This window comes from Pongo abelii, chromosome 16 (genome assembly GCF_028885655.2).
Source record: "Pongo abelii isolate AG06213 chromosome 16, NHGRI_mPonAbe1-v2.0_pri, whole genome shotgun sequence".
NCBI classification, from domain to species: Eukaryota; Metazoa; Chordata; class Mammalia; order Primates; family Hominidae; genus Pongo; species Pongo abelii.
Genome location: NC_072001.2, coordinates 47,932,006 through 47,948,024, shown reverse-complemented (window position 1 = coordinate 47,948,024; position 16,019 = coordinate 47,932,006). Strand labels below are relative to the sequence as shown.

Sequence of the window (16,019 nt, the reverse complement as noted above, 5' to 3'; positions counted from 1 at the left end):
GTATTTCTGACAGTTGCACGTGAGGATGTTTCCCTCTAGACAGGTAGGAGAAAGTGTCTGTGCTGCCAACCTCTTTCCTTTACATAAGCACAAAGACTGATACCTGGTCCTCTTTTCCTAAACTTCCCATGTGGCATTTTAGGGGCCCCTTGGGAACACGTAAGAACTGCATTTTGGCCCCTCTCACAGGTTCAAAAGCAATCTGAGCTATTCTGGTGTTCACAGCTAGTAGTAGTAGCAGTAGCAGCAGTAGTTGTAGTAGTGTTGGTTTACTAAGCCTTCTTTCCTCATTGTCAACAGTCTAGGAAAGTCCTAGTGACAATCCAAGTGTTCATTTTATTCTTTGAAGGTAATCAAGAAAAGAGATGTACCCAAGCGCAGTGGCTCATGCCTGTAATCCCAGCACTTTGGGAGGCTGATGTGGGCGGATCACTTGAGGTCAGGAGTTTGAGACCAGCCTGGCCAACATGGTGACACCCATCTCTACCAAAAATACAAAAATTAGCCGGGCGTGGTGGCACGTGCCTGTAGTCTCAGCTACTCAGGAGGCTGAGGCAGGAGAATTGCTTGAACCCGGGAGATGGAGGTAGCAGTGAGCCAAGATTGTGCCACTGCACTTCAGCTTGGGTGACAGGGTGAGATTCCGTCTCAAAAAAAAAAAAAAAGAAGAGAGAGAGATGGAAATGTTCACAGCACCTGCCATGTGCCAGACAGTGGACTGGACTCTATCCTCACCATAGCACTTAGTTTGGAAATGAGAAACTCGAAGCTGGGAAGTTAAATAACTTGGTCAAGATCATGCTACCAGAGTGGATAAAGCCTGCTTCCACTGTACCCTACTGTAGCCCCAAGGTGGAATATGTCTTTTGTTCTTCAGGGGTGGTGCAAAGAGCTGCCAAACAAGTGATGAGAATGTCAGAGCTGGGCCCCATGAAGAAAGCTCTGGGAGGAGGCACTGTTCAAAGCTTACCTCCTTCCAAAAGGGCCTATCTAGCTACTTTTATAGGCAGCCCCACCACACTAAACAACACCAAAGAGCACTAGACAAATGCTGCTCGGTACTATCACTGTGCTTAGTGATCAGTGGCTTTTTATTTTTCCTAACAAGATAATAAACACCTTGAAGCCAAAGACCACGCCTTCCATCTCTTTAGCATCAGGTACACTGCTTGTCCCCAAACTCAAGTGTTTGTACTTGTTAAATAACCGCTATCCAAAATAGTGTTTCCAAGGAAGGTCAGAGGTTTTCACTCATCTCAAGTTACCAGCCCTTTCTGTTGAAGAGGCTCAGTGCTAATGTGAACCTCTTCTCCAGTGAAACAAAGCTCAAAGCTTTAATGCTATTGCTGCCTAGCTGACATTGCTCAATGGCTTATTTGTGTCAGGTACTGTGTGCTTTATAGGCATTACCTCATTTAATACTCAGAAAAACCCTAAATGGTACATCCTACTATTGTCCCTTTTTCATATGATGAAACTGAGGAACCCACCCATGGTAACACTAAGGCGGTAGATGGAGGAGCTGCATCCAAAGCAGGCTTATGGGGGCAAAAGGGCTTAAGGGAGTTTTTTTTATCTTTTAATACTTTAGACTGGCTACATCAGAAGGAAGGAAGGGAGGGAGGGAGGGAGGGAGGATGGGAGGGAGGGAAGTAATCAGTCTAGAAATAGCCACCTGAAGATAGCTGATTGTCACCAAAACCTTCCTCAAAGTTGTTGCTGGTCCAACATCAAACATCAGGGACCTCTGTGTAAAGTGATGCTTCTGTTATACCACGTGGATTTTTTTTTTTACTTTAAGTTCTGGGATACATGTGCAGAACCTGAGGTTTGTTACATAAGTATACATGTATCATGCTGGTTCGCTGCACCTATCAACCCGTCACCTAGGTTTGAAGCCCCACATGCATTAGGTATTTGTCCTAATGCCCTCCCTCCCCTTGCCCCCCAACTCCCCGATAGGCCCTGGTGTGTGATGTTCCCCTCCCTGTGTCCATGTGTTCTCATTGTTCAACTCCCACTTATGAGTGAGAACATGTGGTATTTGCTTTTCTGTTCTTGTGTTAGTTTGCTGAGAATAATGGCTTCCAGCTTCATCCATGTCCCTGCAAAAGACATGATCTCATTCTTTTTTATGGCTGCATTATACTGCGTGAAATGTTAAACTGCAAGTTAAATTGAAACTAAAGACTAAGACCTTTATTTCAAACATGGGAGAGTACCCCACCCTCCCTGCTAAATTTGCTAGTAGGCAAATTCACAGACACTGAAAGACAGTTCCACAGCATACAATTCATAGCCTTGCCTCCAGCCAGGCCAGGCCTGAACGCCCCATTTGGAGGTGGAGACGTGGTAAGACTAAAGCTTAGAACAACAGTCAGGCACACCAAGTAGGCCCTGGGTCACTAGAGGTAACACTACTGTAAATATTTATTCAAGTTAACAGAGCTGAACAACTGTGCTCGTACCACACAGCAAAGCTGCAGTGACTCTCCCAGACACTAGAGGGTGCAGTGCCCACAGCCTGTGCTGTGCCTGTAGCAGAACACACTTGACGGAGAAGTTAAATTCCTCTCCCTGCACACCAACTTTCTTTTTCCATTCTTTTTTTCTGGCTGATTCTAATTACCCTTACAACTCAGGCTTGTCTCCTGCCTCCTGTCTCTGTAGGAGACATCCTACCTGAGCACAAAACCATTTTAACATCAGCCGGTAGGTTTGTAAATATTGCCCTAAGCACACTGTGGAGACTACAATGTTTTAGAAAGTTATTACAGCATGGTTACTCAAAACCTTGCTTTTCATGTTTCCTTGCCATGATGTTGGCCACAATCCTCTGCTTGCTTAATCTCTTTTTCTGTCTCAGATACTCTTCCATTTACCCTATTTCTCATCTATCAAAGTTTCTTAGCTTCTCTGCAATCCTGAACTTTCACTTTTATCTCCACAGCTTTTTTTCTCATTCCCAAAGGTTTTGTCATCTTAATCATATTCAAGGTTTCCTAAACAGAATTTCCTTTTTTTTTTTTTTTGTAACTCATCAGCAGTCCCTGATGTTCACATGTGTTCGGAGTTTTTTCCTTCTGGTGGGTTCGTGGTCTTGCTGGCTCAGGAGTGAAGCTGCAGACCTTCGCGGTGAGTGTTACAACTCATAAAGGCAGTGTGGACCCAAAGAGTGAGCAGTAGCAAGATTTATTGCAAAGAGCGAAAGAACAAGGCTTCTACAGTGTGGAAGGGGACCTGAGCAGGTTGCCACTGCTGGCTCCGGCAGCCTGCTTTTATTCTCTTATCTGGCCCCACCCACATCCTGCTGATTGGTAGAGCCCAGTGGTCTGTTTTGACAGGGTGCTGATTGGTGCGTTTATAATCCCTGAGCTAGACACAAAGGTTCTCCACGTCCCTACCACATTAGCTAGATACAGTGTCCATTGGTGGATTCACAAACCCTGAGCTAGACACAGGGTGCTGATTGGTGTGTTTACAAACCTTGAGCTAAATACAGAGTGCCGTTTGGTGTATTTACAATCCCTGAGCTAGACATAAAGGTTCTCCAAGTTCCCACTAGACTCAGGAGCCCAGCTGGCTTCACCCAGTGGATCTCGCACTGGGGCTGCAGGTGGAGCTGCCTGCCAGTCCCGCACCGTTTGCCCACACTCCTCAGCCCTTGGGTGGTAGATGGGACTGGGCGCCGTGGAGCAGGGGTCAGCACTCGTCGGGGAGGCTCAGGCTGCACAGGAGCCCACGGAGGTGGGGGGAGGCTCAGGCTGCACAGGAGCCCACGGAGGTGGGGGGAGGCTCAGGCATGGCGGGCTGCAGGTCCCGAGCCCTGCCCCGCGGGAAGGCAGCTAAGGCCGGGCGAGAAATCGAGTGCAGCACCGGTGGGCCGGCACTGCCGGGGGACCCAGCACACCCTCCGCAGCCGCTGGCCCGGGTGCTAAGCCCCTCATTGCCCGGGGCCGGCAGGGCCGGGCGGCTGCTCCGAGTGCGGGGCCCGCCAAGCCCACGCCCACCCGGAACTCCAGCAGCCCCGGTTCCGCTCGCGCCTCTCCCTCCACACCTCCCTGCAGGCTGAGGGAGCCGGCTCCGGTCTTGGCCAGCCCAGAAAGGGGCTCCCACAGTGCAGCGGTGGGCTGAAGGGCTCCTCAAGTGCCGCCAAAGTGGGAGCCCAGGCAGAGGAGGTGCCCAGAGCGAACGAGGGCTGTGAGGACTGCCAGCACGCTGTCACCTCTCACCTTCTATCCCCTTCAGCTCCTCCCGCTGCCCTACCAGCCCACTCCTGAAGTAACTCATGGAAATACTTCAGGAAGTACTCTCTGTGGGGACATGGAATCATCTCAGGTACCTCTCACATACTAAATGTTATCTTGCTTTTCCTAAATATATTTTTTACATTAGCCTAAACATATATTTCCTAGCTATGTCGTCATTGGTCCCTTTTCCTCTACTTCCACCTGCATAACTGAGTTGATTCCCTCAACATGTCTTGCTTGGGTTGTGCAACGGCCTCAACACAAGCAGAAATGGAAGGAAAATGCCTTTTCCCTCCTTCAGCCAACCTGAGTGGCACAGTGAACTCAGACTCTGGAACTGCCTGTCTACATGCCACCCAGGCTTCCCCCACCAGCTGTGTGACCTCAGGGTAGTTATGTAACCCCTGTGTGCCCCAGTTTCCTCCTTCATATAATGATAATCATGAAAGGGAATGCCGACTCAGTAAATACGTTCACTCTTATTACAAAAGAAGTAAAATCAAAGTCCTTTTTCCATAATTAGCTCACACTATGGTTGAACGAACCCTGGACAATCTTGTCCTTTTGATAAGAGTAAACATGTTAAATAGGAATTACAGGAGGCCACTGTTTTGCTCCTGCACTGGGCGCCAAGAGAACAGAATTAAAAACCCAAAATGGAGCCACTCATACTAAAGGTCCACATCATCAAAGCAAAACTAAGTTGTTATATGACCTTCAGAGAAATCAGGAGAGATAATAGCCAAATATCCCAAACAGGCCAGTTTCAGTCAGCATGATAATAAAGTTCCCTCCACTTTAATCCTTACCAAAAAATAAAAAATAATGACCTGAAGAAATCTGATCTTAACCAATCAGTTATTTTTCTATTGTTCTATTTCCCTGTTCCCACCTTACAAGGAAAATAACTGAAATGACCAATCTGCTTTTTCTTGTGTTTCAGCTTTCTTTAGCTCTTTTCTGTTTGTAAAACCAACCTCCTCTGTTTACCTCACTGGAACACGTGCTGTTTTATGGAATGAAGTGTTGCCCAATTCTAGAATTGCAAATAAAGCCAAAGAAAATCTTTTAAATTAAATTGCAGTCATTTTATCTTTTGACAAGTATTTTAAATTATTTTGTGGAAAAGTTGTATTCTGCATCCTGGATTCAACCAAACCTCAGGTCAAAAATATTCAAAAAATAAAAAATAGAAATACAACAATAAAAAATAATGCAAATGAAAAATATTGTATAACAATTATTTACAGAGGATTTACATTGTGTTAGATATTAGAGGTAATCTAGGGGGATTTAAAGTAGATGGGAGGATGCATGTAGGTTATATGCAAATAATACACCATTTTATTACATACATGGGACTTGAGAAACCTTGGATTTTGGCATCCACAAAGGGTTCCTGGTGCCAATCCTTCCCCTACTCTAGGATACCAAGGACAACTGTATTCTCATGGTTTTCATATCAACATTAAGAAAATCTGACCACTCTTTACAAGGCTGGAATTTGGAAGAAAGTGAAGGGATTCTTGCAGTTTTTAGGCTTGACTCTGCCAGTTGTGGAAAGAGTGCAATGTGCTCCCACTGTCTTAGGGTGGGGGATGGCTAGCAGTGTGTGGGGAAGGTGCTGGTTCATCCCAGATGCACAGCAGTCACCTGCTCCCTGCTGCCAAGCCTGCTGTGGGCCTGTGGAGGGCTGCCCTGCACACCTGCAGAGCGCAAGAGACCCTGTTTTTCTTCCTTTCCCCTTCCATTTTCCTTTTCCCTTGAATGCCTGAAGGGTGTTTTGAAGGTGGGAGGAAAATTCAAAGGTTTCCCAATTGGCTATTTGAGAGGCTTTGTTGTAGCCGCGTTGGTCCTGGCAAACTTGAGGTCAAAGTAGGAGGCAGAATGTCCTCCCAAGGTCCAATGAGCTGGTCTCCAGCCCAAGCTCTCCTGGCTCCATTCAACTTTGTTTTGCTGATAACAATCTTGCTGAAATGCAAATCTGTATCAAGTCGCCAGTGACCCTGGAGACTCCTAAACCCCTCACCTGTTGGCCACCACGCCCCCATCTTACCTCCAACCACACCACACTCACCCTTTCCCATTGCCTAATCCCTCTCCTTCTTTCAGATCCCGCAGGAGGTGGGAAGTGAGGCATCTGGGATGACTTCTAAATTCCTATGAGAATTACGAGACACTTAGGTTTGGACATGCTGGGACTGAGGTGTCTTGGGACATCCAGGTAGGGCTATTGATATATCATAATGTTTTGTGATTCTAAATGTCTCAAAATGGAGTCTTTTTTTTCTTCCAGTTATTGTTTTATAAAAATATATTGTGGTAAAATACATAATATAAAATTTAACATCTTAAATCTTTTTAAGTGTATAATTCAATATTGTTGTCTATATTCACATTGTTATACAACAGATCTCTAGAATTTCACATCTTGTAAACCGGAAACTGAATACCTGTTAAGTAACAACTGCCCATTTTACCCCCTCAGCAGCCCTTAACAAACACAATTCTACTTTTTGTGAGTTTGGCTACTTATTTCATATAAGTGGAATCATACACTATCTGTCACTTTGTCACTGGCTTGTTTTTATTAACATAATATTCTCAAGGTTTATTTTTAACACAGCATGTGACAAAACTTTTTTTCAGGGCTGAATAATATTCCATTATATATCTATATCCCACATTTAAAAAATGTTCATTACTTGAATAACATCTGGGTTGTTTCCACCAACAAAATGGAGTCACAATGATAAGTGACTCAGCTCACAGTGAAACTGCTGACTGCTCAAAGTGATAAGCATATGTATGTGGGACTGAGATGACAACAGCTGCTGTGGCCAGGCAACCCCAAAACTTGACAAGAAAGTGAAGCCAAGGCCAGGCGGGATGGCTCACACCGGTAATCCCAGCACTTTGGGAGGCCGAGGCAGGTGGATTGCTTAAACTCAGAAGTTCCAGACCAGCCTGGGCAACATGGTGAAACCCTGTCTCCAAAATTAATTTTATAAAATAAAATAAGAAAGTGAAGCCAAAAGATGGCTAAGTTATGACAATGCATTCCTGTGCAGGGTATAAAAACAGCAAAGAAAGTGACCATGGCCGAGAGCCTGTAGAAGCTCTGCCGTGAGAACTCTGAGGCCTTCTCCTCACAAACAGAGGCTGCCATAAGTTCTGCTGGGAGAAGAACAGCAACAACACTCTTCCCACTTTGTTGTTTCAAGGGAAATCCAAATCGGTTCATCAGTCAGCGTGCTGGTCTCTGGAGCTACTTGCCGTGGTTCATTCCCTCGTTTTTTTTGTTTTTAGTTTTTTGTTTTTTTTTAAGACATGGGTTCTCATTCTGTAGCCCAGGCTGGCACATTAGTAGCTCACCACAATCTCGAACTCCTGGGCTCAAACGATCCTCCCACTTCAGCCTGCTGAGTAGCTGTGACTACAGGAGTGTGCTATCACACCTGGCTACTTTTTACATTTTTTGTAGAGATGAGGTCTTGCCCCGGCTGATCTCAAACTCATGGCCTCAAGTGATCCTCCCACCTCACCTTCCCAAAGTGCTGAGATTACAGGTGTGAACCACCATGCCCGCCCCGACCTCCCCTATCACTGCCTGTGTGTGTTGAATATATTTGCATGATTGTTGGTATGTGAAAGCCTTGCATTTAATTGGCCATTGAGTTATTGTGAAACCTCTGGGCTCCTGGTCGGAGTCAGCACAAGTAGGCTGGAACCTGACATCACAGCTGTTCAATAGGCAGTTGGTTACTGGGACTGGTGCTCAGGCATCACCTCCTGCAAAAAGCCTCCCCTCTGGAGAGGTGACTCCTTTCTCTCCTTTGCACTTCTCCAGCACCTAGCATTGAATCCACACAGGATAGTTAGGGACTATTTAATTTTCATCAGGGATAAATATATTAAAATTTCCTCCTAATCCAAAGTGTATGAACATAACCATACATGATCTTATTAAATGGTTCTACATATGGAGCAAAAATTCTAAGTCTCTGAGCTTTGTCGGATGCTCTAGTCCTGTTCGTGATCTTAATAAGTGCTCACTGTGTTCGGGTCTATGTAATTGAATATTTCCGTGTTTTTTAAAATTGTTGAGTTGAATATTACTTTGCAAAATTTGAATATATTTTCCCTGGTAATTAATGTTCTTAGTGTAAACCTGATTTGGGGAAAACTGCCAGCTTTAACAGCCACACTAAAAGACTTCTAAGTTAGATGCTAATATTGTATCTATGTGTACATATTTCTCCTCCTTCTTAATTTCTGTCATGCAGTTTTAAAGAGAAATTTCCCCTACATCCATAATTCTAGGGTCTCCCCTTAGAATAGGGCTGCTTTTAAGGAATGGTAAAATCCTATTTGTGATATTGCTTGCCTCTTCTCCCGCTTTTGATAGCGAAAGGAGGTGGCCAAATGCCTAGGCAGATAGGGGTGGGTACTCAGTGAAATTCCACCTCCAAGTAGAAGACAGTTTAAAGCCTGAAAGCCAAGCTACAAGTTAAATCCTGGGACTGGATCGAGAACTTGTCTTCCTGTTTGGATGCTTCCCTCTGATTGATCCCCACCCTTCACCTATTTTACATATACCTAACCTTTCCTAAGTAGTTTTCTACACTGTTTTGCCCACCTTTGAGTGGTGTCTTCACTTTAACCTTTTTTGCATACTCACAAACCCATCAATACACACTTCCTCCTGTGCCTATAAAGATCCCAGACTCAGTTGGTAGAGGGGGAAATGGCCTGACTTTGGGGAGGAGACAACCTGACTTCTGGGAAGACAACCTGCCCTTCCCACCCCTCTCCAGTTCCCTTCTCTGCTGAAAGCCATTTTCATCACTCAGTAAAATTCTCCATCTTCACCATCCTTCAGTCATCTGCGTGACCTCATTCTTCTTGGACACTGGACAAGAGTTCAGGGCCCACCAAGTGCAGGTACCCAGAAAAGGCTGTCACACTGGCCCTTTGCCCCTCACCAGTGGCATGCCCTGTGCAGCGAGGCAAGGGGCCAACTGAGCTGCTAACATGCCACCATCTGCAGACGGTGGAACTAAATGAGCACGGTAACAGCCCCTCTGGGGCTTCAGGGTCATGGACACCCTCACCTGGGTGCTGCCACATTCCCCTCAAGGAGCTTGCTCCTGTGTCAGTGCCTGGAGCAGCTGGCTGGATCCCGCACTCACTCATTCATGTGCTCCCTCCCACAAGGGGTTGAGCAGGGTAGGCCCAGTACTCCATAGGTCCAGCGAAGGGGCCAAGAAAAATCTTGCATCACTTTGAGAGGAAAATGCTACCTTTGTGCCTCATATTCTTTCACAGACAAAGGCATTGCCTTTCCAGAGCTGTTGGTGGAGGTGGGAGTGTTTGCTGGATTTAATTTCCTGTTTTGAATTTGAAATGGTGTGTCCAGTTTGGGTTTTGTTTTGTTGTTAGAACATAATTAAGATAAAAGCAAGAAAGATGCTTCTTTGGGCTACTTACTGCTACCAAATTTCTCTTTTTCTGGAGGAGTTTCACATTCTCTTTTCACTCTCGAGTGTCTCTGACTTCTAAGGGTTAAGTAGCCTGCATCTCATCACTATCAGGGTAATCTGGTTTAATCCAGCTCCTGCTTCATGACTATCAGCCCCTTTAATCTGATCCCATAGAAGCAGCTGGCTCAGAGAATCAGATGATGCCCAGGACCATCTGAGCTGCCCATGTTCATACCCTCTCATTATACAATCCACTTCTCACCCCAAAATCTTAACAGTAAAGTATAGACGGCACGGAGGGGACATTTTGAATGTGCTGTATTACAGATATAGATTTATCTTATTTTTAAAAATAAATAAGAGTATTTAAAAATGCTTAGGTCAAGACAATTCTTTTGACCTAAGGTATGATACGTTGCCTCAATGGACAAAAACTCAAGCAATATCTTCATGGACCTCCAAGTAATGTTTAAACTTGATGTCAATGTATTATTTTTTTTCTGCCCTTTATAATTAAACAAGATTAACCCATCATTCTGAAATTATTATTTTTTCCTTTAATTTATTGTCTCCTCATATAGCTGATCATAACAAAAATCTGACTACATCCCCTCCACGGTGTTGTTTCCTGGAAGTGGAGCCTGTTTTGTTCCTATACTTCTCCCTGTTCAGATGCTCCTGCCTGAAGTCTGGAAGGGCCAGCTTTCAGGAAGAAGGGAGATAAAGTGCACTCAGAGGGTGATTGATGAACTGACTTGTAATACAATGTACAGAAATTGAGAGGAGCATTTAGAAATGTTTATAGAATTTTTTTGTTTGTTTTTGTTTTGAGATAGAGTCTTGTTCTGTCACCCAGGCTGGTGTGCAGTGGCGTGATCTCAGCTCACTGCAACCTCTGCCTCCCCGTTCAAGTGATTCTCGTGCCTCAGCCTCCTGAGTAGCTGGGATTACAGGAGTGCACCACCACACCCAGTTAATTTTTGTATTTTTAGTAGAGACAGGATTTTGCCATGTTGGCCAGGCTGCTCTCAAACTCCTGGCCTCAAGTGATCTACCCACCTTGGTCTCCCAAAGTGCTGGGGTTACAGGCGTGAGCCACCGTGCCTGGCTGTTTATAGCATTTTGATGTGACACAGCATTCAAATATATTGATGCAAACATATCAGTCCATGGCCGACTGGAAAAGGTAAAATTGGTCCTTCATTGTGGACAGTTTGTAAAGCCCTGTATTAAAGTACCCAGCACATGCCTGGAATGCAGTAGGCAGTCAACATATTAATTCCCCTCATTTCCTTACCATTCGAGTGAACCCTACATTATAAAAACAAGCTGCCCACCACCCCCACCACCAAACATAGCTTCTGTGGGGGAAAAACTAATTTGACTGTTTTATATTCTAACTTCATAAACCAGTAATTCATTTCCTAATTAAAAGCTTCTAGGTCTCTATAGACTGATCAAAGGGGCATACAGTAATTAAACTGGTAGATACAGTGGAAAGAAAGATTATTGCCTGGGCCCACATTATAATAATTTGGTTAGGAAAACTGCTCGTGTGTTTGAAGGCCCTGGTCTCCATCCACCTCTTTTTAAGCTGATATGGTTTAAGTGTCCATCCTCAGGGGCTCTGGCTTCCTGCTTATCTCCACAGTTAGCACGTACCATTAACAGTGTGCTGGATGCTGTGCTAGGCCTTTCACACACACAACTGGTCCCACTGAATCCTCATACAACCAAAGATGAATACTACCATAATCCCCATTTCACTGGGAAGTTGAAGTGGAAAATAATTTGTTGAGTCATACAACTAGCAGCAGGAGAATGGGGACTAAACCCCACTCTGGCTCCCCAGCCTGGTTTGGGAACTTCGTACTATTTCCATTTAGAGAGAACTCCAGCAAGCTGACACTGTTTGCTTCTTCATACATTAACTTGGTCATCAGTCCCTTTTCCTCCCACCAACTCTCAAACTTTTTCTATTTAAAATGAAGGGAAAAGCGAAAATCCTTAAGTCTCAGATTGTTGTTTCATTTCGTTCTCCGAATTATAAAAGAAAACCACTGGTCTTAGTGTGTGTCTGACTTACCACCCAATTTATAAATACTTATCTTTGCTGTGGTCAAGGTGATCATTAACTAATTAGTAGGCGAGGAGTTTAATTTTTTGTTCCCTGCAGCCATACATCAAGAAAGAAGAGAATGGTGCAGTCTCCTTAGGCAGTAGGGAGGCTGTGCGGTAGGTTTCCTTCCTGCCAGTTAAGGGACAAGTAAAGTGGACCAGGTCGCATTCCCCCACAGAACCACTGCCCTGGATGCTGGCTAGTTCCTGGCCTTCCCTCAAGTAGGATGGCAGCACTGGGAAAGGTTGAGATATTGCTTCCTGCTTCAGAACGCTTTGGAATCCTGCTTCAGATTTTAGGAATGATTTATACACTTTTTGGAAAGCAAATAATGATGTAATTTAAATGATACACTTTTCCCTTGAAAATTTATACATTTTTTGAAAAGATTTTAGGAATGAGAGTTTCCCCAAACAACTCCCTTCATAGGAGTTCCTGAGGCACTGAACCATTTTATCAGCAGACCCTGCCCCCAGTATACCTAAACCAGCCACAGTTTGCTGGGCTTCAGTTCCCCAGCCAGCCAGAAATGGAAGAGTTTTTAATCTGCGGCTGGTGGTCTTACATCAAAAGAAGAAAACAGTCAAATTCTCCCCACGTCCCCTTATCTTTTTTGTAGTTCATATCCAACCAAGGCTTTTCTTCCCCCCAAAATGCATCCACTGACAATTTATTAAGCCCAGGAAATCCTGAGTTTCATTTTGGTCCTCTTGCAGAGAGGAAAATGGGTGGTTCCCCTCAAAGCTTCCCCAGGATTGTTCCTCCTAGTTGCTATCTCCGGTTCACTACTGACCCCAAACCCAAGCCACTGAGCCTATTTGTCTTAAGGAAAAGGTGGAGGAGCAGTGATACCACACTGGGGGTCCGGGTTGGGCACTGTGGAGGTGCTGGTGGAAGACCATACTTGAGAAGGAGTGGCGAGGGCCCAGAAGGTCTGTGTTGAGCTGCAGGTGCACCTGAGGCAGCACAGTGGGTCTCCTCTGCTGACAACTCTTTCTGCCCTTTCCCCTCCAGTGTTGGGGCTCTCTCCAGGGTAATGTCCTCCTCCTCTTTCCTTCTCACTCTACATGGTTCACTCAGCCCAGGCAAGCTCAGCCATCCACAAATCCCCATAGGGCACTATTTGGGACAGGACAACTCTTTGTTGTGCAGGATAGCGCTATGAACTGAATAAAGTCCGCAGTAGTGCTCCTCAGTCATTGTGACAACCAAGCCTCCCTGACACATTTCCAAATGCCTCCGGGGGGGGCGGGGGGGCAGTGCAGTACTGCTCAGTAGAGGAGCAAAGGACTCCTGAGTTTACATTTCCACCCCAGATAGTATCCCTGCACTCCAGACCCCTGCACCCAAGGAAATTTCTCAAAGGCACCTTGTGTCCTGTCCCAGAGACATCTTTTTTTTTTTTTTGACAGAGTTTTGCTGTCATCCAGGCTGGAGTGCAGTGGTGCGATCTCAGTTCATTGCAATCTCTGACTCCCAGACTCAAGTGATTCTCAGCTTCCCAAGTAGCTGGGATTACAGGCATGCCGCACCACACCCAGCTAATTTTTGTATTTATAGTAGAGACAGTTTCACCGTGTTGGCTAGGTTGGTCTCAAACTCCAGACCTCAAGTGATCTGCCTACCTTGGCCTTTCAAAGTGCTGGGATTACAGGCATGAACCACCACACCTGGCCTCCAGAGACATCTTAAACTCAACTTTTCAAACCTAATCTCATCATTTTAATGTACTCTGACTAGTAAATGACCCTACCACTTCCCATTCTCAAACTGAGCCTAGGTGTTTTCCCAAATCCTCCTCTGAACTCTTTTACCCAGCTAGTGTTCCAGCACACAACCACAGGTGAAATTCTCTAGCCCATCATATTTTCTAGACACTTCAGGTTACAGCCACCCCAACCTAGCCCCTAATCCAGTCAGAGAGTGGGTTCTAATGCAAAGCTGATGAGATCAATGTTAGTTCGCTGCTGCTCTAATCTTCAAAGCTTTGTCTACAGAACCATAGTAGAGGTAGTCTGCCTGAGCAGTGGAAGACCATGAGTTTGAGGTAAGATGAAGGAGAACTTAACTGTGTTTCTGCACCTTAGGTGCATGACTTTTAAGCAGGCTCTGAGCAGATAGAGGGCCAAGGGCCCCTCCCTGTGGGGTCTTTTCTCTCTGAGGCCTCCATCAAAGCCCTCGGGCTCTGTCATAATCGTTGACTTTATCTGTCTGCATCCCTCAGTAAACTTGGGAGCAGGCGCTGTGTCCTCCTCTCTGGGCCCTCAGCCATGGCAGGCACCCTTTCATGAGTGAATGTTTGTGGAATGAAGTACTGAGTTGGAAATCACTCTGCAAGCTGTGTAGAGCTGGACCACTTTCCCTTATAATACCATCTGGCATTTGCAACAATAAACACTAACAGCCTCACTTTAATGCAGGACCTTGGGTGGAGACTCCAAAGAGTGGAATGAGCACTAGAATCGGGAGTCTGAACATCTGAGTCCTTGTCGTGACTCTGTTAACTAACAAAACCTATCACCTTGGGCATGGCACTTTCTTCAACTGAGGAGATGGAGAGTCAGCTGGGACAAGGGTTCTATAGAGGGGCTTAGAGCGGCTTAAAGGGAGTCCTTGAACAATCTGAAATTGTTGCCAAACTCAGTCTGTTTGCATTCTGTGGAGGGGACACCACAGATTCTTAAATAGTCAAGAACTGCTAATCTGGATAAGCTTCTGAATTACTGCAGTTTACACACTGACGCATGTACTTAGAGGGAAAGGAGGTACAGGGGAGCAGCAGAGATGGCTGGCACTCGTCCCACATACCCACTGCCATCTCAGCCCATCTGAGAGGGACTTTGTCAAGGGAGCCTTGGCATGACTAGGGTGCTGACTCAGCCACTTCCTAAACTTTGATGCCACAAGCCAGGGAGCAAAAGGCAGGGTCTAAGGCAGAGGACACACATACAGAATGCTCCTAAAGGGACAGAGGGACGGGATTAGAAAGAAAAACTGCTGGAAAGTGAACCAGACAGGGTCTTAGGGAGAGAAGGAGCCTTACAGACAAGGGAGCTATCAAGATCCACAAGTCTGGCACAGGCAAGGGGAACAGCAGGGGTTCTGGAGATGGAGGCCTAGACTGGAAGGAAAGGAGAAGGAGCTGGCACTTCCTGAGCACGTACTAAGTGCTGAGTACTCTTGTGATCATCATAATCCTGCAAGGGAGGTTTATCAGTCCCAAGCAAGGGAGTTAAATACAAGTTCTGCTCTTTCTAAGTGTCCTCTGGCCCTCCTTTCTCTGCTCTGCACTGTCTGCCCTGATAATTCAGACAGCCTTAGCATTTTCTTTGAAAAGGTCAATGACAAGAGGCTGGACTACGAATCTGCAGCTGGCAAAGGAGAGAAAAAGCCTCATTCAAACAATTTGCAACCGTCCTGGGCACCGGCCACGTGCCAGCCACGGGGCGAGGTTCCGGGAGGCACACGACTAGATTCCTGCCTTTCGCAACAGCCACTACCCGCTGCCCCCACACCCCGAGGGGAACCAGCTGGGATCTGGGCAGCCAGGGCGCTTAAGGTGCGGGGCCGGCGCCAGGCTGGAAGCGGGAAGCCAGGACTGCGGCTGGGCTCAGAGGAGAGTGAGGCAGGATCGGTATGCTTCCCACCCTCCTTCCCAGCTTACCAGGCGCAAGTCCCCCGGTCCGTGCACCACCAGGGAAAGGTTGCTGGGCTTGGCCGCCGCCGCCATGCAGCTCTTTTGGCTCTCGAGTGCGGCCTGGAAGGCGCGGGACGTTTGGTCGCTCTGGTGGCGCTGCCCAGCCGAGGGTCCAGGGCACTGGATGGAAGGCGGGGCCTGGGAGAAGCGCCGCACGCAGGGGCGGGACTAGGCTTCCTCCTTTGTGACAGCCCGGGCGGCGCTAGCGTGGAGGGGCGGGTCTTCCCGGCCTCCTACCTACCCGGAGGCGGGGCGGGGCTTCGGGAGAGGGCTGGAGGCGAGAAGCCCTGGCGCTGGCTCCGTCTGCAGCGCGCCGGTTGGTTTGTTTGTTTGTTTGTTTGTTTGTCGCCGACGCTGGAGTGCAGTGGTGCGATCTCGGCTCACTCCAAGCTCTGCCTCCCGGGTTCAAGCCATTCTCCTGCCTCAGCCTCCCGAGTAGCTGGGACTACAGGCGCCCGCACCACGTATTT

General features: G+C 46.6%; 1 protein-coding gene across 1 annotated transcript in view; it reads right to left on the bottom strand.

The window, feature by feature from the left end:
* Nucleotides 1-15,637, bottom strand: part of SORD (sorbitol dehydrogenase) — a gene marked incomplete at its 5' end in the record, with an annotated part of 43,808 nt that extends 28,171 nt beyond the window's left edge. Inside the window, 1 exon segment of the mRNA NM_001133308.1 lies at nucleotides 15,517-15,637. Within this exon segment, the coding sequence (NP_001126780.1) occupies nucleotides 15,517-15,582 (66 nt within the window).
* Nucleotides 15,638-16,019: the final 382 nt, after the last annotated feature.